Source organism: Ursus americanus, chromosome 12 (genome assembly GCF_024610735.1).
Source record: "Ursus americanus isolate L20-20 chromosome 12, mUrsAme1.1.p, whole genome shotgun sequence".
Lineage (NCBI taxonomy): Eukaryota > Metazoa > Chordata > Mammalia > Carnivora > Ursidae > Ursus > Ursus americanus.
This window is the reverse complement of record NC_142138.1, coordinates 67384474-67405893: the sequence shown is the minus strand read 5'-3', so window position 1 is coordinate 67405893 and position 21420 is coordinate 67384474. Positions and strand designations below refer to the sequence as shown.

The 21420-nt window shown below is 42.9% G+C and overlaps 1 protein-coding gene, 1 long non-coding RNA gene and 1 pseudogene across 5 annotated transcripts in view; 2 read left to right on the top strand and 1 right to left on the bottom strand.

Annotated features, from left to right (window-relative positions):
- The window catches only part of LOC148109212 (putative NBPF family member NBPF5), a 33303-nt gene that overhangs the window by 3013 nt on the left and 8870 nt on the right, over window positions 1-21420 (bottom strand). For all 4 annotated transcript variants that reach the window (XM_087866317.1, XM_087866318.1, XM_087866320.1 and 1 more), the window contains 6 exons: window positions 15189-15314; window positions 14465-14568; window positions 13521-13925; window positions 11465-11541; window positions 2541-2744; window positions 526-622 (listed from right to left, as the gene is read on the bottom strand). In XM_087866317.1, coding sequence (XP_087722443.1) covers window positions 526-622; window positions 2541-2718 — 275 coding nt within the window. In that variant the 5' untranslated portion in view covers window positions 2719-2744; window positions 11465-11541; window positions 13521-13925; window positions 14465-14568; window positions 15189-15314. The remainder of the gene's footprint in view (window positions 1-525; window positions 623-2540; window positions 2745-11464; window positions 11542-13520; window positions 13926-14464; window positions 14569-15188; window positions 15315-21420) is intronic.
- On the top strand, window positions 616-9635 carry LOC148109215 (uncharacterized). The gene is made up of 3 exons (XR_015726423.1): window positions 616-854; window positions 3453-3496; window positions 5010-9635. It is a non-coding gene; the product is annotated as an uncharacterized LOC148109215 (long non-coding RNA).
- On the top strand, window positions 10716-16253 carry LOC148109214 (ATP synthase peripheral stalk subunit F6, mitochondrial pseudogene; annotated as a pseudogene).

Below are 21420 nucleotides of genomic sequence, written 5' to 3'. Positions count from 1 at the left end.
CCAGGGGCCCTCCTAAGCACACGTCACAGACATGTCCCTCAGCTGCTCACTTTGGGCATACCCATTTCCCTGGAAAACTCCATATAGTGCATCGTGCAGCGAATGGACACACTGGCAGACACAGAAGTGTGGACCGTAGGGCTGGTATTAAGTCCTGAGCTCAGGAGAATGGCAGGGTCAAGAGGACAGCATTTGCTGAAGGAACGGATGACAAGCTGTAGTGAGCCAGGTCGTGACTGTGTGAAAGGGAAATGAGGTAGTGATCTCACAACACGGTGAATGTGCTAAATGCCACGAACTGTTCCCTTGAATTTGGCGACTTTGATATTTTTTTACAAGAGAGAATGAGGCTCTGAGTCATTGGAGTCCATCATTTACCAATCACTGTTGTCTTAGTTGTTTTAGACATAGTTGTGGAACGTGCCTGCCGTGAGGGTTTCTGCCCTTCTGGCCAGGACTTGTTGCTGCCCCAGGTCAGAGATGCCCACAGCTTCCCTCCGACCTCCCACACAGAGCCCTGCTTACCTGAGCTTCTCAGCCAACGTGTCTGCCCGCTCCCTCTTCTCCAGCTGCCCCTTCTCCCCCAGCACGGATTCGATGATGTCGCTGGACTCTTCGCACTCTGAGAAACAGAGATGCCTGTCTCAGTGGAAAGCTGGATATGCTGTGGTGCTCGCTGTCTTCAAGGGAGGAGATGGGGTCCATTCCAGCGCAAATGGAACCCTGGCAACCAGGCTCTGCGCAGGGAGCTCCACTTCTCATTCCTCAGCCTCCTAACTACAGGACATTTGATTCCTCCCTGTTTCAGAGCCCAGGAAAGAACAGCCCAAAAGCTCAGAGGGGAAGTAGACGTGGTGAGTAGCAGGTATTTGGCAGAGTCAGGATTTGTATCCCCTGACACCAACCCTGACCATGGCCACTCTAGCAAGTCTTGTGGCCTCTTAAGTAAAACACTAAGCAGGGACATGACGTAAGGCCCCCAGGACTCCAGGACCGATGGGTCCCCTGAACTAGGATTTCTATACTGAACAAGTATCTCAAAGGTAAAAATTCACCCGATACACTCGTGTGAACTAGAATGCATAAAAGCAGAAGGACCTGAAAGGAATATGGCCAAATCCTAATAAAGTGTGTGTTATTAGAAGCAGTAGAATTATGAACAGAGTTTACACGGTGCCAGGCTCTGCTGTTAGAGCTTTACAAGGAACTACTCAGTATTCATTTCGACTCAGAGAACTAGGACCCGCGATAGTAGTAGTTTAACAGAGGAGGAATCTGAGGCACAGGAAGATAGGCAGTTGGATTTGAGTCCAGGAAGCCTGGCCCAGAGCCCATGCTCTTCACCCCTGTGCTGTGGTACCTCCACCGCAAGCCCTCGGGTGATACCTGTTTTCATCATCTTCACAACTGCTTTCCCAGTTAATGGGATGATTATCGGGAATGTTGTAAATAAGACTTTGTTTGTCCTTCCCTGAAAGCTCATCACCTCTTCACTTTCCTAAATAACAGGCTTCAATTTTTACTTTTGTCTGCATGAATCGTTTTTAATTATACCTCCCCTTGTTATATTGAAAGCAGATTGTGAGAAAATGAGAAAACTTCAGGCTCAGAGTTGTCAGGATTCCTTCCTATCGCTCGGCTGTGCACGTGCCCCATTCTCATGATTCCTCGGGCACCGCAGCCCCCTCTTAAAAATAAGGCCACCGAGCTCCTTATTTCAGGCTTACTGTGGGGGAGAGCCTACCCCACGCACTGGCTTGGGTGGTTCCTGGGGCTGTGGTCTCCCCCACTCACCCTCATTCTCTCTTGGCCACATGTCTCATGGCCCAGGCCTCAAACTGTTGGGCTCCCTACATCATTGAAGGTTCCCCAGCTCAGGGAGATACAGGGGAGGTAGCAGAGGTTGTCTGATGTTCCCGGAAACACGCTCAGCCTTATCACAGGGTATCAAATGGCCTCTGTGGAGCCAGGAAGCAGAGCCTGCATGGGTTCCCTCTCACCAGGGGAGTCACTGTGTGGATGGCGTCACTCATGGATACCACAGTTTCAGAGAAAGCAGAACCCACCTCTATCTCCTTGAAAGCAGGTCATGTCACCTGCTACCCTCCCCCCATGTGTACCATCAGCATGTTTCCCCAGTGTCACTAGCTCGGTGCTTTGCCAGTGGGACATCAGAGGAACCTGACCTGATGGAGCTCTGGAGTCACTGTGATGCAGGATCTGATACAGCACAGAGACAATCCTGAGAAGACCAGGCATTTCTGTGTCTGCACCAGGAATCAATAACTGGGATGTGAACTCTAACCCCACCCTACTTGTCACAGCTAGCCTGTGGAGGTTGCTAACCTATTTGTCTTCAGTTTTCCCATCCTCAGCAAACTGAGGGTAAAATACCCACCTCTACCATTCCTGGATTGTGGTCAGAATGAAATTTATCGTGACAGTGGAAATAGAAAGGACAACATCTGGAGAGGGTTTTAGTTTCTCAGAAGGAATACAGACAGCCATCGCTTTGGTGAGCATGACCTTGTAGGACTTACTGTATTTCTGCAGCTGGTTGGCCAGGGAGTAGGCAGTAGCTTCGGATATAAGGAATTTCTCCTTGAGGTCTCGGAAGTCCTGCTTGCTTTTCTCCAGCTGGGACTGAAGGTCCTGGTTGATTTCCAGGAGGCTCTTTTCTGCCCCAGGATCGGAAAGAGGGCCAAGAGGTGCTGCCATGGTGACGTGTGGCAGAAGAGGTAGAGCTGGGGAATGAGCAGAAGAAACCCAAACACAGGATGGGTTAAAACCCAGTGAAATCAGTAGGTTTAAATCAGGACTGAGGGTTGAGGATACAGGAATTCTCTACTTACTGTTGGGAACAATTTGAACAACACCCCACAGCACTTGAGACTCAGTAACCACAAAAACAAGGTTCAAGATGCCAGAGCTGATAGCCAAAGGCCCTGCCCCAGCTCAGGCTCCAACCGGAATGACAGAGGGAGCACCCAGAATGCCAGGTAACGGTCTGCACTTGTAATAACAGATTTGGAACGTTGGGCCTTTCAGTGGAACCCGGGGAGCCACTGCCTTCCAGTTGCCGAGGCCGTGCTGATACACCAGGCTGCCTGGTCTCCCCTGAAGGTCATCACTGATGGGGACCCCCCTCAGTGGCCACACTCAATAGTTGTCCACCCTTGTGCTGAGACCACAGTTCCCATCTCTTTCTAAAAAATGATGTCAGCATAGTTCTCATTCTTCATTCTTATGTGTGTATATTATCATCAAGGCACAAATAGCTTCCCAAGAAGTTTCCCTTTTTTTTTCTTAAAGATTTATTTATTTGAGAGAGAGAATGGGGCGTGGGTAAAGGGAGAGAGTGAGACAAGGGGCTCAGTCTCACAACCCATGAGATCATCACCCTAGCCTAAACCAAGAGTCAGATGCTCAACTAACTGCACCTCTCCCAACAGGTATTCTTAAGGGCTGCCATGAACTCATCCCACTTGTCTTTAAGGTAAAACAGATCTTAAGGGAAATATTCAAAGTCGCAGACTATCACGATGTTCTTCTCTGTGTCTTCTCTAGTTTTTTTTTTTTTTCTCTAGCACGAGAAACATGCTAGTGCTTTAGTTATCTTTAGTTGCTTTGTATTTGAAAAGCTTTTAAATTTATTTGGATCTTCCTCTATTTACATCACATTTTTAGGATGTATGTAGTAAATAAAGTTTTCTTTAAAGCAAAACAAACAAACAAATGACAAAAAACCAAGAACATAAGAGAAAAACCAGAGTTAATCTATGCAATGAAGTTTGGAAACTGTTTCCTGTCCCTGCTCTCTCAGTGTTCTTCTTCCTGCATCTCTGTGTTATGTAGGCTACTCTTCCCCTTTGTGGACATGTATTTTCAATTTTCTTAGCTATATACCTAGGAGTGGAATTGCTATGTCATATGTAACCCTATGTTTAACTTTTTGAGAAAGTGCCAAACTATTTTCCACAGCAAAGCGACAACCCCATTTTACACTCCCACTAAGAATGTGTAAGAATTCCATTTCTCTACAAGTCATACTAGTCGGGTGAAGTGATATCTCACTGTGCTTTAGATTTGTGTTTCCCTAATGACTGATGATGATACTGAGCACCATTTCACGTGTTCATTGTTGCATTGGTATTATCCTTTAAAGAAAGTCTACTCAAACTCTTTTTCCCATTCTTAAGTTGGCTGTCTTTTTATGGCTTAGTGTAAGAGGCTTTTTTGGGTTTTGGGGTTTTTTGGTTTTTTTGTTATTGTTTTTTGTATTCTAGATAGCAAACCTCCATCAGATATACAATTTGTAAATATTTCTCCCGTTGTGTGGATTGGCTTTTCACTTCCTTGATAGTGTCCTTTGAAACAAAAACCTTTTAATTTTGATGAAATCCGGGTTATCTATTTATTCTTGGGTTGCTTGTCCATTTAAGAAACTGGCTTCTAACCCCAAATCATGAAGATTTATAACTACATATTCCTCAAAACATTGCTTTTGAATGAGAACTTTCCTGGGTTTTAGGGGGTGGTGGACATTAGTTAATAATGGTTCTTGTCTCTTGATTAATTGTCTGTTGATTGCTATCTCAATTGATATTCTTGTGCTTGTTTTCCCTCCTATGGAGCATGCCGTGGCCTATAACAGAGATTTTGGAAATGGTATCTAACGATATCCTGACCTTGATTCAGGGGAGAGTCCTGGTTATATAGTTGAGTTGGTCTACACCTCATGCATAGTTTCACAAATTGCCAGGGCCTATAGTGGTGAGTAGTTGATTATTTTTCTGAGGAGCACTTGTCCGGTAGTCCAGATCATTCTAGGGCTAGGGTGGACTTTCTCAGTCCCCTCCAGACCGAGAAGACTGCAGGGGTTGGACCTAGTCAAGAATTTCATCTCTGGTCTTCGTGGAAAGTAGACATGCCTCAGGGTTTGGGGAAAGTTGTTCAATACAAATTGGTTCCCCTCCAATCTTCATATTATATACATGATTTCTTTGTAGAAAAGGTAAAAGGTGAAAAAAACTAAGATACAGCCCTCAGAATGGGAGAAGATATTTGCAAATGACACTACAGATAAAAGACTGGTATCCAAGATCTATAAAGAACTTCTTAAACTCAATACACGAGAAACAAATAATCAAATCAAAAAGTGGGCAGAAGGTATGAACAGACACTTTTCCAACGAAGACATACAAATGGCTAACAGACACATGGAAAAATGTTCAAAATCATCAACCATCAGGGAAATTCAAATCAAAACCACATTGAGATACCACCTTATGCCAGTTAGAATGGCAAAAATGGACAAGGCAAGAAACAACAGATGTTGGAGAAGATGTGCAGAAAGGGGAACCCTCTTACACTGTTGGTGGGAATGGAAGTTGGTACAGCCACTTTGGAAAACAGTGTGGAGGTCCCTCAAAAAGTTAAAACTAGAGCTACCCTATGACCCAGCAATTGTACTCCTGTGTATTTACCCCAAAGAAACGGACGTAGTGAAGGGAAGGGCCATATGCACCTCAAAGTTCATAGCGGCATTGTCCCCAATAGCTAAATTGTGGAAGGAGCCAAGATGCCCTTCAACAGACAAATGGATAAAGAAGATGTGGCCCATATATACAATGGAATTTTACTCAGCCATCAGAAAGGAAGATTACCCAACCTTTGCAGTACCATGGGCTGGACTGGAGGAGATTATGCTAAGTGAAATAAGCCAAGCAGAGAAAGACAATTATCATATGGTTTCACTCATTTATGGAAGGTAAGAAATAGCAGGGAGATTGGTAGGAGAAGGAAGGGAAGAATGAAGGGGGTGTAAACAGAAGGGGGAATGAACCACGAGAGACTATGGACTCTGGGAAACAAACTGAGGGCTTCAGAGGGGAGGGGGTGGGGAGATTAGGATAGGCCGGTGATGGGTATTAAGGAGGGCACATATTGCATGGGGCACGGGGTGTTATGCACAAACAATGAATCATGGGATGGTGCCTGGGTGGCTCAGTCGTTAAGCATCTGCCTTTGGCTCAGGGCGTGATCCCAGAGTCCTGGGATTGAGCCCCACATCAGGCTCCTCCTCCGCTGGGAGCCTGCTTCTTCCTCTCCCACTTCCCCTGCCTGTGTTACCTCTCTTGGTGTCTCTCTCTCTGTCAAATTAATAAATAAAATCTTTAAAAAAAACAAAACAAAAACAAAACACACATGCACAAAAACAATGAATCATGGAACACTACATCAAAAACTAAGGATGTACTGTATGGTGGCTAACACAACATAATAAAAAAATTTTTTAAAAAAGTAAAGGTGAAAGGATATTTATTTTAGAACAACTTGTCTGTTCTTCGCCAATTGTCTGTGCTTTTAAAAATGTGTAAAGGATCATTCAAGGTCAAATACCTTCTTAGCAAAAGTACAGTTCTTGCACCCTACCAGGCGATTATACTGAATCCTATGAATTGTCTTATTACTCAGATGTTATCCTTTTCCTGATGAGAAAAAAAAAAAAACCTGAGAAATATTACAAAGCTTCCCAAGGCCACATATCTAGTGAAGAGAGGAGGCAGCATTAGAAACCATTTTGGGGGACACCATCCAACTCTTGACCTCAGCTTAGGTCTTGATCTCAGGGTCGTGAATTGGAGCCCTGTGTTGGGGTCCACTTAAAAAAAAAAAAGGCAACCAATCTAGCAGATACCCCATTGGGTTTTCATATGCTTATTATCATTTGGATGTATTCTTTTGGTATGGGCTTTTAAAAATATTTCTGCCCATTAATATACTAGGTTTTTTTTCTCATTTTCTTTGTGATTTATAAGAGTTCTTGATATATTTTCGCTGAGTGTTTTGTCAGATATATGTATTGAAAATAATCATTTCTGGTCTATAGATGGCCTTTCATTTTTGAAGGATGTCTTACGGTATACAGAAGCCTTTAGTTTTTATAACAACAATTTAATTGAATTTTTTATGGTGAGTGCTATTGTGTCCTGTTTTAGAAATATTTGTCTATGCCAATATTGTGAAAATACTTCCTATTTTTCTTTTATAAGCTTTGTAATTCTTGCTTTCATATCTCCAGTTAATTTCAATATGTAGTGGGAAGTGTTTGTTAATATTTAATTTTTAAAAAACAAACCATCTTTTGCTCTATTACCTTTAACAGAAAAGTCTTCCACTTCCCCAGTAAAGAATATTAACATATACTCACACGTATACAAAATCAAATAGCTGTGCATATGTGGGTATATTTTTGAATCGCTGTTCTTTCACTTTGATATATTTATGTCGGTTAAGTTCTGACATGGATTCTGGCTCAGGTCATGATCTCATTGGTGGTGAGATCCAGCCCCAAGTAGGTCTCCATGCTCAGCAGGGAGTCTGCTTGATATTCTGTCCCTCTCCTTCTCCCTCTACTGCTCCCCCACTCACTTTCTCTCTCTCATTCAAATCAATCAATCTTAAAAACAAAACAGAATTTCCAAACTATTTTCTAGAGTAGTTGTAGAATTTAACATGCCCATCAGCAGTGTACGAGAATTCTAGCTCCTACACATCCTTGCCAATACTTGGAATGGAGATTCTTTTCATTTTTGCCATTTTAATTGGCAGATAGTGGTTTCAATTTGCATTTTCCTAAAGTAATGATGTAGATCTTGGCATGTCCTTATATGCCTTCCGTATATATGCTTTGCTGAGCTGTTCACAAATCTTTTACCCATGTTATCATTTTATTTTATTTTTTTAAAGGTTTTATTTATTTATTTGAAATAGACAGAGAGCAAGAGCGGGGGCGGTGTGGAGGTGGGGTGGGGAGGGCAGAGGGGGAGGGAGAAGCACATTCCCTGCTCAGTGGGGAGACTGACAGAGGGGGTAGGGGCTAGATCCCAGGACCCTGAGATCATGACCTGAGCCAAAGGCAGCTGCTTCACCAACTGAGCCACCCAGGCACTTTTCTTTTACCCATTTTTCAATTGGATTGTTTGTCTTCTTAACTTTTGAGAGTTCTTTCAACGGTTCTATTAGGAGATCTTCACCAGATATGTAATTTATAAATATATTCTCCTTCTATGTTTTCCCTTGATTTTGCATTCTCTCACCAATGTCTTCTGAAGAGCAGAAGTTTTCAATTTTGATGAAGTCCAAAATTGTTCTTTCATTAATCACAATTTTGGTGTCATATCTAAGAAACCATTGTCTGGGGGCGCCTGGGTGGCATAGTCGGTTAAGTGTTGTGATGCCAGGGTCCTGGGATCTAGCCCCACATCGGGCTCTTTGCCCTGCGGAGGGTCTGCTCTTCCCTCTCCCTCTGCTGCTCCCCTGCTTGTGCTTTCTCACTCTGTCAAATAAATAAATAAAATTGTTAAAAAAAAAAACAGAAAGAAATCATTGTCCAACATTATGTTCTAAACACTTTTTTAAAGATTTATTTATTGGGGTGCCTGGGTGGCTCGGTTGGTTACTCATCTGCCTTTAGCTGAGGTCATGATCCCAGGGTCCTGGGATTGAGCCCCCTTTCAGGCTTCCTGCTCAGCAGAAAGTCGGCTTCTCCCTCTCCATCTGCCTGCCCCTCTGCTTGTGTTCTGTCTCTCTCAAATAAACAAATTCTTTTAAAAATTATAGATTTATTTATTTAATTTGCGAGAAAGTGACAGAGAGAGAGCAAGTAGGGGGAGGGAAAGAGGGAAAGAAATTGAAGCAGACTCCCCACTGAGTGCATAGCCAACTCTGGGCCTGATCCCACCACCCATGAGCTCAGGACCTAAGTCAAAATCATGAGTCAGATGAGCCACCAACTGTGTCACCCAGGTGCTCCTAAAGACTTTTCTACTACGTTTTTTTCAAAAAGTCTTAACATTTTAAGATTTCTATTTAGGCCCATACTCTATTTTAGGCTAATTTCTGCATGGTGTGAGTTATGATTCCAATTTTATGTATTTATTTTCACATGCATATACATAGGTCATATCCATATTCATGTGCTGAAAATATTACACTTGACCACTTAGTGAAAGATTATATATTTTTTTAAAGATTTTATTTATTTATTTGACAGAGAGAGAGGCAGCCAGCAGAGAGAGGGAACACAAGTGGGGGGAGTGGGAGAGGAAGAAGCGGGCTCCCAGCGGAGGAGCCTGATGTGGGACTCGATCCCAGGACTCTGGGATCACGCCCTGGGCCGAAGGCAGACACTTAACGACTGAGCCACCCAGGCGCCCCAAGATTATACATTTTTAAAAGATTTGTTTATTTATTTTGGGGAGGGAGGGGCAGAGGGAGAGAGAGAGAGAATCCCAAGCTGACCCCCTGCTGAACATGGAGCCTGATGCAGGGCTAGATCCCAGGACCCTGAGATCATGAGCTGAGCCAAAATCAAGAGTTGGACACTTTACCAACTGAGCCACCAGGACCTCCAAAAGATTATACTTCTTCTTTTTTTTTTCTTTTCACAGTTTGTTACAATTTATTTTTAAGGCCAGTTATGTGTTTTTATTAAGATGATTTGCTTTTGATTAAAATGACTATGAAGTATATTAAATACTTTTCTGTTTTCATAGAAGGAAGGCACCCAGGTGCCCAGCTACCACTTCCATGTGCTAGTCTCTGTGAAGAAGGCAGAGGATATTACTTAAGCTACTGCTTTAAGTCAAAAGATTATACTTCTTACAATGCTTTGCTTCTCACGTTTATCAAAAACCTCTTCTCCGTATAGATGTTAGTTTCTTTTTGGAATCCGTAATCCATTTTATTGATCTGCTTACCTGTCATATGCCAATACCAATCTGTATCGATTACTATAACTTCAGAATAGTTCTTCAAATTAGGTACAGCTAGCCCTCAAACTTGGTTCTTTGTTTCACACGTCTTTGGGGCACACTAGGTCATTTACAGTTTTCTATGAATTTTAAAATCAACTCGTCACTTTCTACCAAGGATAAAGGCTGAGATTTTGAGAGTGATTCAATTGAGTGTATATATATCAGATGGGGGAAATTGATGTTTGAACAGTACTGAAGCTTGGGACCCATGAATAAGAATTTCTCTTCATTTCCTATGGCTTCATTCATTTCTCTGTGAAATATTTTGTGATTTTCACTCAGATCTATCCCTCAGTATTTCAGGCTTCATGCTATTATCAATGGTATCACTTTTCACATTTCAGTTAGGCATTGCGATCACATAAAACACATCTGAGTTTTATATGTAGATTTTTTTAATGTTTTTTTTATTATATTGTGTAGTCACCATACAGTACATCCCCGGTTTCCGATGTAAAGTTTGATGATTCATTAGTTGCATATAACACCCAGTGCACCATGCAATACGTGCCCTCCTTACTACCCATCACCAGTCTATATGTAGATGTTTTATCTTGATACAAACAAATGCTTTTCAGAGTCAAGCTAGATCTGCCAGTGACCATATCTTTGGAGATTTAGGTATTTGCCAGGTGACAAGAATCTTATTCCATTCACTTGGAGTTTTCTCAGCAGCCCAAAGAAAAGGTAAATAGCTCTACAAAGAGTCTTGTGGACGAATGCATGTGAAATGCTTTGTATGTTCATTAATAAACTTTCCTTAAGAGTAACCACTCAGTTGGTAAGGCTGCTAATCTATCTTGTGTTTAGATGCGATACCACAGTTGAGAAATTTAAGGGCCAATGTTTTCTCTTATTATTTTACTTAGTCTTGAATAATCTACTGCCAGCACTATGTACTACCAGAAGCCTTGGGACGGTATGCAATGATATATCCATCAAATACCATGAATGGTACCCAAACCTGATTCGTCTTCTTTCTGATGTGATCTATTATAAAATGATACCAACAGCATTAAAACAATTAATAGTGGCAGGCTGAGGGCTGTGTGTGACTCAGTTGTGTGACTGAGTTACCGTTGGAGACAATGGCTCCTACTTCAAATCTGAAGTAGGTGTCCACTCCCATGAGTCTGTAAGCGTCAGGTCCTGATTCTGCAACAGAAGCTGTAGTCCTTTGCGTCAGCTTCATTCCCCCAAGGAAGAGAGAAAGATCTTTGGTTTAAGTCGTGAGTGGTGTGTGTAGCATATTTAAGTTACCTCTTTAGGCTTTGAACTTAACATCCTATCAGGCAAAGCTTGCTCACCTCTGTGACTCACAAGTTCAAATTCCCAGTGGCTCAGGTGACATGTCTCAAAAAAACCAAAGCATCCATTCAGTATTAGGTGTCTCTCCTAAAGTTCACCCTTGATGGCCTAAAATGTGGCACACAAACAGCTTTATATGTGTTTGATTCATGTTTGTCTAATGGTTTTCCAAAGTCTAAGTATGCAAATGACTTTCGGTCCAGTTTTTGTTTCCCAATGCTCTGCCTATTTGACAGGGCTCAAGAGTCAATATAAACACAGATTTATTTCAATTTGTTTATAACCAACCAATCATTGTGTACATGACATATAATTCTATACATTCCTTCTTTTACCTGTTTACATTTGGATGTTGAGAGGATAGGATATTACTCGCCTCTTCCACTGACATCCTGAATTACAGTTCTGCTCTCTGTTAAAACAAAACAAAACAAAACAAAACAAAAAGCTGCTTGACTTGTTATTCATCAAAGTCATCATAGGATGTGTTTAAATCTCATTATTTCTGAGCGTCATTAATTTTTAAAAGATTCTATTTATTTTAGAGAGAAAGAGTAGTGCGAGCTGGGAGAACAGAGGGGCAGACTCCCAGAGGGAGCAAGAATCTGAGGCAGACCCTGGGCTGAGCGTGGAGCCCAACTCGGGTCTTGACCTCACTACCATGAGATCATGACCCGAGCTGAAACCAAGAGTCAGACGCTTAACTGAATGAGCCACCCAGGTGCCCTTTGGTTTTCTAAGAATGGAAAAGTCATTTTTGGCTCAAGCCAACAGTGGATAATCTGTGAAAGAATGATTGCAGTGCTCAACTTCAACCTACTCACATATTATTTTAATCTGATTGTTTTAGGTGCCTTCCCCAGACATTCTCAATTGAGGCTCTCCTGAAATCAATCTGTCCTTATGGAAAACATCAGAAATCTACGCCCAAGTAACAGGCAGAATTAGAAATTTGTTTCACCATTCATTACCATCATCTAATATGCCCAGAGGGAACTGTCAACAATTCTGGATACACCTAGAGGTAACTTGTACTTATCCTTACCTAGCTAATCCAGTCTCTATTCCTACCGTATTTTCTTTTTTTTAAATAATATTTTTATTATATTATGTTAGTCACGATACAGTACATCCTTAGTTTTTGATGTAAAGTTCCATGATTCATTACTTGCATATAACACCCAGTGCACTATGCAATATGTGCCCTCCTTCATACCCATCACCAGCCTATCCCATTCCCCCACCCCTTCTCCTCTGAAGCCCTCAGTTTGTTTCCCAGAGGAGAAAATTAACTAGATACAAAGAAGTAGAGTGAATTGATGACCTTCCTCAGTACTAGTGAACAGCTTCCAACAGTAGGCCTTGACTCTTTGCATTTAAAGCATATTTGTATTTGGGAATTTTTAATTTGGGGGGAACATTGTATGCATTTTCACCTTAGCATGTTTTTCTTCAACTTCCTTTATAGTATATGGTTAACAAGGCTTCTGGACTAGTCAATATCCCCATAATTTCATGTTGAAAACTAGTACAGTTTTATAAATCAATAACCAACCAATACACAAGGCTACTATGGTTTTCTCATTGCCCTAAGGAACTGAAGTATACTGTGTCAATTACGTACTTCAAATCTTAAACAGACTGTCACATAAAAAGTATTTAAGATAATTAACTTAAGAGAAAATATTCAACTTCGACAGTAATCAAATAACAAAGTACAAAAATTAAAATCATCATTGCATTAAAAAAAAGAATTATTGCAGATCGTGGACTAAATTTTTAGTGTCCATCGAATCCAAAATTTTGCTAGATATGTTTTCTCAAGATGGTGTAATGTTACTATGAGCCAGCTCACTTGTAACTTCAAAAGCCCCAACCCTTTTTCTCCACCACCTAAGGGATACTGTCACAAACTCAGCCCAGCCCTTTCTTCTGCCACCGGCCAGGTGATCTGTTTTATTGCATGACCCTCCTGGCAGAGCAACTTTCCAGCATGTTATGTGCATTAAGGGCTTCCTGTTTCTCTACGACCAATGCAAGAAAGTGGTTTGCTTTGTTATTTGGCATCTAGAGCCATGATTAGCGTCAGCTTTGTTTCCCCGGAAGTCATCAGGTGCTGTTAAATGCAATAACTTTTCTCCCACTACACTACACTTGACTCCACTCAAATATTATATTCCCTAAACCTTCACTTTCTGAGTAGATCCTTGACCCTTTCCATTCATGACCCCCAGGCAGCATTATTAAGAATATTATTAATATCATGTGGCTTCAGATGCAATGGTCCACTACCCTGGGCCTCCCTGACCTTAGGGCAGAACTATCTGCAGTGAGAATGGACATTTCCAACCCTTATCCAAACATCATTGATCCCTCTAAGCCCACACTTACGTGGAGGACATCGACCATGAGGGCAGCTCCAAGGTCGAGGCTAGGCGTCTGGGGCAGAGCCTCATGGTCACATCCTCCTCCTCTTGGAATTGGTGCTTCCCAGCAGTTCAAACCAAGCCCGCTCCATCCTGTGGGGCTCGTCGGCAGGTGCACAGGTTCACTGTGGCCTAAGTTACTCTCTTAGTCCTCCTTCCTTGCAGAGTTGGAAGCTGCTGTATGCATTCCGTGGTCTCCCCTGATTTCTCTGAACTCAACTTGTCCTTCTTCTTACCTCCTGCGCCAACCACCTGCTTCACCATTGCCTTGGACATCGTTGGGTTATTCTCATCCTCCAAACGTGCTGCTTTTCTGTCTTTCATTGGCTCCCTCTGTTCTCTGTTTTCAGTGTGGGCTCAGCTCAGGCTCCTGCAGGAGACACGCAGAGAAGAGACCAAGTCAGGTCTCAGCTGCAGTCCCCAGGGCTGCTTAACAGGCATCTCAGTCCCTCATGCACTCACAGAATCTGAGCAGGAGGTGACTTTGGAGAATTTGAATAACAACCTTATCTTACAGATGAGGAAACTGAGGCCCAGAGAGATTAAGACATTGCCCCAAACTCCTTTATCACTTGATGGCAGGAGAGCCCCCACAATGGCCTTGGCTGCAAGCTTCCCTGTCGAGGCACCTAATGCACCCTCCAGAAACCCACAACAGAATTTCAGGGGACACTGAAATTAAAAGTTCCCCTTAAAAATGCATAAGTAATTTTCAGGAGACCTTGGATTAAATGTAAGCATTTCCACTGTTAAAAACACCAGAAGGCCTATTTGGGGACAAATCTTTTCTCACAGCGATATAGTTCTCTTCCTTTTATTCACTTTTAAATCACTGGCTAATAGACCAGGATCACAGCACACAAGTGTATTACGTAACACTCATCATGATCACAAATAAAATGCACTTACGTGATTATCGATCAGATATCCGACTCCTGTGCCAACATTCATTTTCCTGAGAGGTGGCATCAGTCTGCCTTGCTCAGCCATGTCCCCAGTGCCTCCATGACAGCCTGCCAGGTGAAACATTCAGTAAATACTTGTCAAGTGGATAAATAACAGTTACCAGGAATGACGAACTTTTACTGATCTCCAGTCCCAACCATATTTCCGTTCCAACCCTATCCCGGGTCTGTGCTGAAGCAATAAAAGCACAGCCTTCAGAGAAGCTGTCCAAGAGTCCGATAGCAGCTTCACCACAGGTCACATACGCTTTACTGGATCATTTAATTGTCTCTTTGAGCATATGTATCTCCTGTATGATAGAAAATGTATACTATAAATTAGGAAAGCCAGCATGAGCCACTGGAAAGTTAGATGTGAACTGGGACATCATGTAGCAGACAGGGCTCCAGTCCCTGGGCACCTGCTGCAGAGCTAAAGGACACCTACATCAGAGTCACTGTGGTGCTTGTTAGAATCCCCTGGGAATAAGGCAAAGAAGCTGCATTTCAGACAAAAACTCCAAGGAGATTCTCATGTATGAAAAAAAGCCTATTTCAAACAAAGAGCCTAGGATGGAGATTCTGACGCCCCAGTGCTCACAAGACTGACTCCGGTTTGAGCAGACCAAGTCCCTCATCCAAGGTGGCTTTCAACGGAGAAAGGGGACATTTCTGGGAAGGGCTCCTACCTCATGTGGGTCCTGCTTCCATGACTTGGGTTTTTAGGGCGTTTCCTCCTCGGCTCCAATTGCTGGGGGATGTCAGCCCTCATGGGAGTCATTTCTTTATGAAGACCTCTGTCATTTATTCTGCCCCTGGAGAAGAGACAGCAGAGATCAGTTCTGGGCTCCACAGTTCTAACCTTCCTCCTAAGCCACCTGGGTAAACTGAAAGCATGATGACAGACACAAATCAGGGTCAGGGAAGAGGATCCCAGAGGAGTGAGATGGTGAGGGCAGCCCCTCCTGGGAGAGAGAACCACAACAAGGTCACTATCAGACGGCTTCGTGTGGGGATGACATACTGACCAATTCTGTGAGCAGAGAACCCATCCTCGTAATTCCAGACTCCTGAGCCATAGGACTGTGAGGTAACAAATGCTCTTTGTTGCTTTAAACCACCGGTTTTCTAATTTGTTAATACTATCAGTAGAGAACTAGTTCAGATGCTTATCTCTACTCTCCTGGGTTTTTAATCTTTAGAAACATGTAGGCTGATCTCTATAAAGAAAAAAAAATCGGTAACACCTTGAGATCCTGGGAAGGCGGGTGAGGGCTGAGCCAGGGCCGGAAGCAGAATTGTGGGAGCAGCGGAAGCTCTGGCCTCTGCGGACTGAGTGCAAGGAAGACAATCTCCCTGATTTTTCAGAGGCTCTTCAGGTTCTCTTCTCTCATTCGGTCTACAGGCTCAGTGCATTTGAGGAGCAACACTGGTGTTCCAGCAGTGGCATCTGATAAGGAGCTTGATCCTGTACAGAAACTCTTTGTGGACATGGTTAGAGACTACAGAATGAAGCTTCTGGAGGACATGCTGATACTGGCCCAGAGCTCCAGCAAGACCTAGAGAGAGCTCTTCAAGCTTAAGCAAATGTATGGTGGAGCAGACATGAATACGTGCCCGGACTTCAAATCTGAAGATCCTAAATTTGAAGTCATCGAAAAGCCCCAGTCCTGAAGAAATAATGTAACATTTATTTGGTAATTTGAGCTAGATTCGTTGTACAACTGGATCAGAATAAACATACATTTCTCAACTGTCACGTGTTCTTTGAATTCTGATTCCAAATGAATGATTTGGTGATGTTGGGTGTAAAAAAAAAAGAAAGTCAAAGAAAAACAGTAAAAATCTATTCGACACGTTCACATGATGTTCCCTAACCCTTGTAACATGAAGGACACTGTGAAGGGCATTTCCTATCTACAATAGGTTCTTTCTAACGCTCTCTTCCTGAGACCATGGGGGGTTTCTAACGCTCTCTTCCTGAGACCATGGGGGGTGTTCTTTCTGGCTGCAAGGAATAAAAGCCCCAACTTGTTTCATGGGAGGTGTGTTCCTGGCGATTTGAGTTAAGGGAATTGTCATCGGCTAAGGCCATGCCAAGGATCAATTTTTCACCCAGATGTGGTGTGACAAATTTCCCAAAAATGAACGGACCGTTTCAAGGTAAGATTGCTCCCTGTACTTCATCTTTTCTTATCCCTGCTGTATTTGTAACTATGGGAAATTGTATAAAACAAGACAGAGAGTTATGATAGATGGCATGTGGGATTTAATAAGAGCTGTTGGGGCGCCTGGGTGGCTCAGTCGGTTAAGAGTCTGCCCTCAGCTCAGGTCAGGATCCCAAGATCCTGGGATGGAGCCCCGCATTGAGCTCCCTGCTCAATGGGGAGTATGCTTCTCCCTCTCCCTCTGCTGTTCCCCTGCTTGTGCTCTCTCTCTCTCTGTCTCAGTCAAATAAATAAATAAATAAAATCTTTTTTAAAAAAATAATGAGATCTGTTATAATCCTGAACTAACAGGGAATTGATGACAAGGACTACAAGGTAGCAGGGAAACATCCCTGTGGGCTTTTGGAGTTGCAAATGGGCACGTGCAAAAGAACGATACATGGTTTTGGAAGATACCTTAGCAAAAAATTTGGCCATAATGGCCACGAAACATTTAATCCATGATCCAACAGTTACTCTGTACACAGATTATCCTGCCTTAACTTTGGCCAATGGCAACTATTTCAAGAAAGACCAGAGAATTGCGTAAGAGCACATCCAACAAATATGGGGATGATAGAAAGGGTTGCTTTGCCAAATCAGTTGCCCCAAATCATAAATCTTAAGCACTATCAAGTTTTACTCACATTTTCAAGGGTAAAATTATGAGGTACCAGCAAAGCAACTGAGACCACCAACACTAACTGCAAGAACCTGCTTCCCACATGAGGACATGTTCTGGCACAGACGAAACATATATGGTCTCAAGTGATGTGTGAGCTCACCACACAAAGTGGAGCTGTTTGGGGTGATTTCCCATGGCTATGCTTACATAGCTCTTGGGACCAGTTCTATGGAATGAAGCCGTATTAATCCACAGATTCTAGGTTTGGTTCTCTAAATAGTTTTATACACGTCAGATACACCCTCCTGAAAGCATGTCATGGAGGGACCCTCCGAACAGTCACCACCATTTGGGTGTTTACCAACCGGTTCTTCACTAGATGTTTACTAGGAAAATTGACCAGGATACATTCCTTCTTTCCTTCCTTCTTTCCTTCCTCGCTCCCTCCCTTCCTCCCTCCCTCTCTTTCCTTCCTCTTTCCCTCTCTCTCTTTCCTTCTTTTCCTTCCTTCCTTCCTTCCATCCATGCATCCATTCATTCTTCCTTCCTTCTTCCTTCCTTCCTCCCTCCCCTCCTCTCTCTCCTGCTTGCTTGGTTTCTTTCTTTTTTCTTTCTTTCTTTCTTTCTTTCTTTCTTTCTTTCTTTCTTTCTTTCTTTCTTTCTTTCTTTCTTTCTTTCTTTCTCTTTCTTCTTTCTTTCTTCTTTCTTTCCAGGCCACCTCCACTGAAGGGAAATGAGTAGCTGTAAGGAATGCTGTTTCCCTTCTTTTCCCCACATTGCGTAGGTGTAACTTCTAAATCAGCAAGAGTCCAATTTCATTTCCCTGGGCAAAGGTATGTAAGGAAGGAAAAGTTCCTCCTTTACCTTTCAAGGTCTTCCAGCTAAACTAAAAATTAAGTTTATCTGAGACATTGCATGCCTACGAAGAACTGATATTGAAATGGAGACCTTTAAAGAAATATAAAGTATTAAGGTAGTTTTTATGTATTTTAGACAAGGACACAGTACATTTCTGAGGGATGTTTGGGAGTTTTAATTTGAAGGGAGTTCTAAGCAGAATTTAGAATCTCTGCTTTAAAGTCCCTGGTGAGAAGGAAGTTTTTTTACTTCTTAGTACATGAGATGCCTTTTACATACGGGAGATTGGTTTCCTGCATTCAGGAAGACAGAAGAGGGTTCGAGTGTCCTTGCACCAGTTGCTCTTCAAGTAGCTTCAATTCAAAATAATCAATATGCCACTGTGTTACATTTTGGCCCATCTGACCTTGGCGCCTATGGGTACCATGGTTTCTCTCAGCATTGCTCAATACTCAGTGCCCATTTCAGAGAGAACACTAAACATATTATTCTTAGAAATTCCAAGGGGCAACCGGTTGGCTTAGTTGTTGAACCCTCTGACTCTTGATTTCAGCTCAGTTCGTGATCTCAGGGTCGTGGGAACAAGCCCCAGTTTCGGCTTCATGCTCATTGCAGTGTCAGCTTGGGATTTTTCTCCCTCTGCCCCCACCCTTCCTCTACTTAAATAAGGAAATAAAATCTTTAAAAAATGGAAGTTAAAAAATAAATACCATGATCTTACCTGAAACTAATGTAACACTATATGTTAAGTACACCGGAATTTTTTAAAAATTATTTTAAGGGGTGCCTGAGTGGCTCAATTGGTTAAGAGTCAGTCTCTGTCTCAGGTCAGGATCCCAGGGTCCTGGGATAAGCCCCAAGTCCAGCTCCCTGCTGGGTGGGGAGTCTGCTTCTCTCTCTCCTTCTCCCCTCCCCCACGCTCTCTCTCATGTTCTCTCTCAAATAAGTAAATAAAATATTTTTTAAAAAGCAATGAAATGGCCCTCTCTGGAATCAACCCACTTATAGGCATACTTTCTTTCTGCTGACCCAAGTGCCCCCATTTCTCTTTGTTACCTGTCTGACCTATATCCTTCCCTCAGTGATGGAGCCTGCTCAGATGTTCTGCTTAAGCTGTAGATGGGGCCAAAGAGAAGTACACATGGGCCAGAATGGGCTGCCTTCAGAATCAGTCAAGGTAAATACAGGCAGTCAGAAAGGAGCCTAAACTACCGTTAGGAATGAGCACTGGCACATTTAGTGGTATGGATTTTAGGTGAGGTATTGATATCCACTTCCTTGTACAAATATGCTTAGATAGAAGCATGAGACCCTCGGATCAGACAAAATACCAAAACTGTGTCAAGTATGAAGATACTAAGTTACCAAAGTTATTCTGAGTTGTATAATTGCTTTGTCCCGTAGTCTCCCATTTCCACCTGCAGAACCTAGAAAATGTTCAACAGTCTGCAATTGCCATCAAATTCAGTCTGAGGGCACAATCATTTAAACTGTTAACCCAAACTTTCCATTTTTTTCATAACCTGTGTTGCATACCAGGGATTTCGAATGCCCATTCCCGTTTTCAGTGAGGCTGCAGTGCGGGCAGAGAGTAATGTGGTGCATCCAGGTACTCTTCCATTTCTTGGTCTACTTCTGTACTTAGGGTGTCAACTTTTGTCTGCCAGTGGACCTCAGGCCACACACGGGAAACCCAACAAATATTAAAAGTGCAGAGTCTCTGGGTTGATCTTGGGAAAAGTCAGGCAACGTTGAGGATTCTCCAGCTCAGCATGGCTCTTGATCTGCAAGGACCGAGGTAGCTGTCCCATCCTTTCCTTAGAAGGAGTAACTCTGGATTCCTGATGCATGCACCTGCGTATTTTTTATTTTTTAGTATTATTATTTTAAATTTCAGCTAGGCTCCATCACCAACATGGGCTCCAACTCATGACTCTGAGATCAAGAGTTGCACATTTTCCCTCACGGAGCCAGCCATGTGTCCCTCCAGGCACCTTTGATGGTCCGGCACACACCATGAATTTCAGGTTGGCAAAAATAGTTCAAACTCTGGGAAATGCCTCCAATCTGCTCCACTCCCTTTGGACCTATTTCCTGAGTTCCTGCTGTCTGCGAGTCCTCTTTCCCACCTACCCATAGAAGACCCTCTAGGAACCCAACCCAGATCCCCTGGGATCCCTTGTATCCTTTCTGTGTAATCTTCTCCTGCTCTCAGTGTGTTTGGGCTCCTAAAGACACCTCTGACTAGGACTGCCCTGGGGCTGTTGGAGCTCCTCTGTACCTAGTCCCAGAGAATGGGGAGTATACATAGTATGGGACCACCAGCCCCATTTATCTTGCCTCCCCAAAGGTACTCAGCCCATCACTAACAGGTGTGGGAAGGTGAAATCCCCTTTCCTGGCCTGGGGGAGATTAACCTGTAGGTGGGGCCAAGGAGAGGAGTAGGACTGCCCTGTACACACAAGCTACCTCCAGGTTACCTCCAGGTTCTCCTGCACCTGGCAGGACAAAGCTCCCCCACGGCTGTTGCTGGAGATCACACCATACACAGCAATGAACTCAAACTGGCCACAGAGCTAAGTGTAAGAGCCAAAACAACCATTCAAGGGGCACACATAGGAGAAAATGGTCAGGAGTTTGCATTGGGCAAAGAGTTCTAAGTCACTACAGCAAGAGCACAGTATGGAAGAGAAAAGCTTGAGATGAACTTCTTTGCATCAGAAGATACCACTGAGAAAAGGAACAGAGAAGCCACTGATTAGGAGAAAATATTTGCAGATTAAATACCCAATGAGGACTCACATTCACAAGAGGCAAGAGTACTTTGAACTCACTCAATGGGCAGAAGCTACACACTTTTTAATGCCAGTAGAACACTTGAATACACACATTACCAAAGAAGACCAATAAATGGCTCATAAGCACACAAAAAAGTAATCAACCTTATTAGTCCTCACGAAATGCCAGTAAAACCAGGTACCACTTTACACCAACTAGTGCGATTATGTTCAAAAGACAGTGCCAAGTGTTGCTGAGAATGTGGAGAAACTGGACCCTCCTATATTGCTGTGGGAACGAACGTAAAATAAAAGAACCGCTTTGGAAGCCACCTTGAGAGTTCTTAAGAGTGAAACACAAGCTTTCCATAGGTCCCAGCAATTCCACAACTAGAAATCTATCTGAGAGAAATAAAAACAGTTGTTCACGCAAGCCTCATTCAGAAAGATTCGG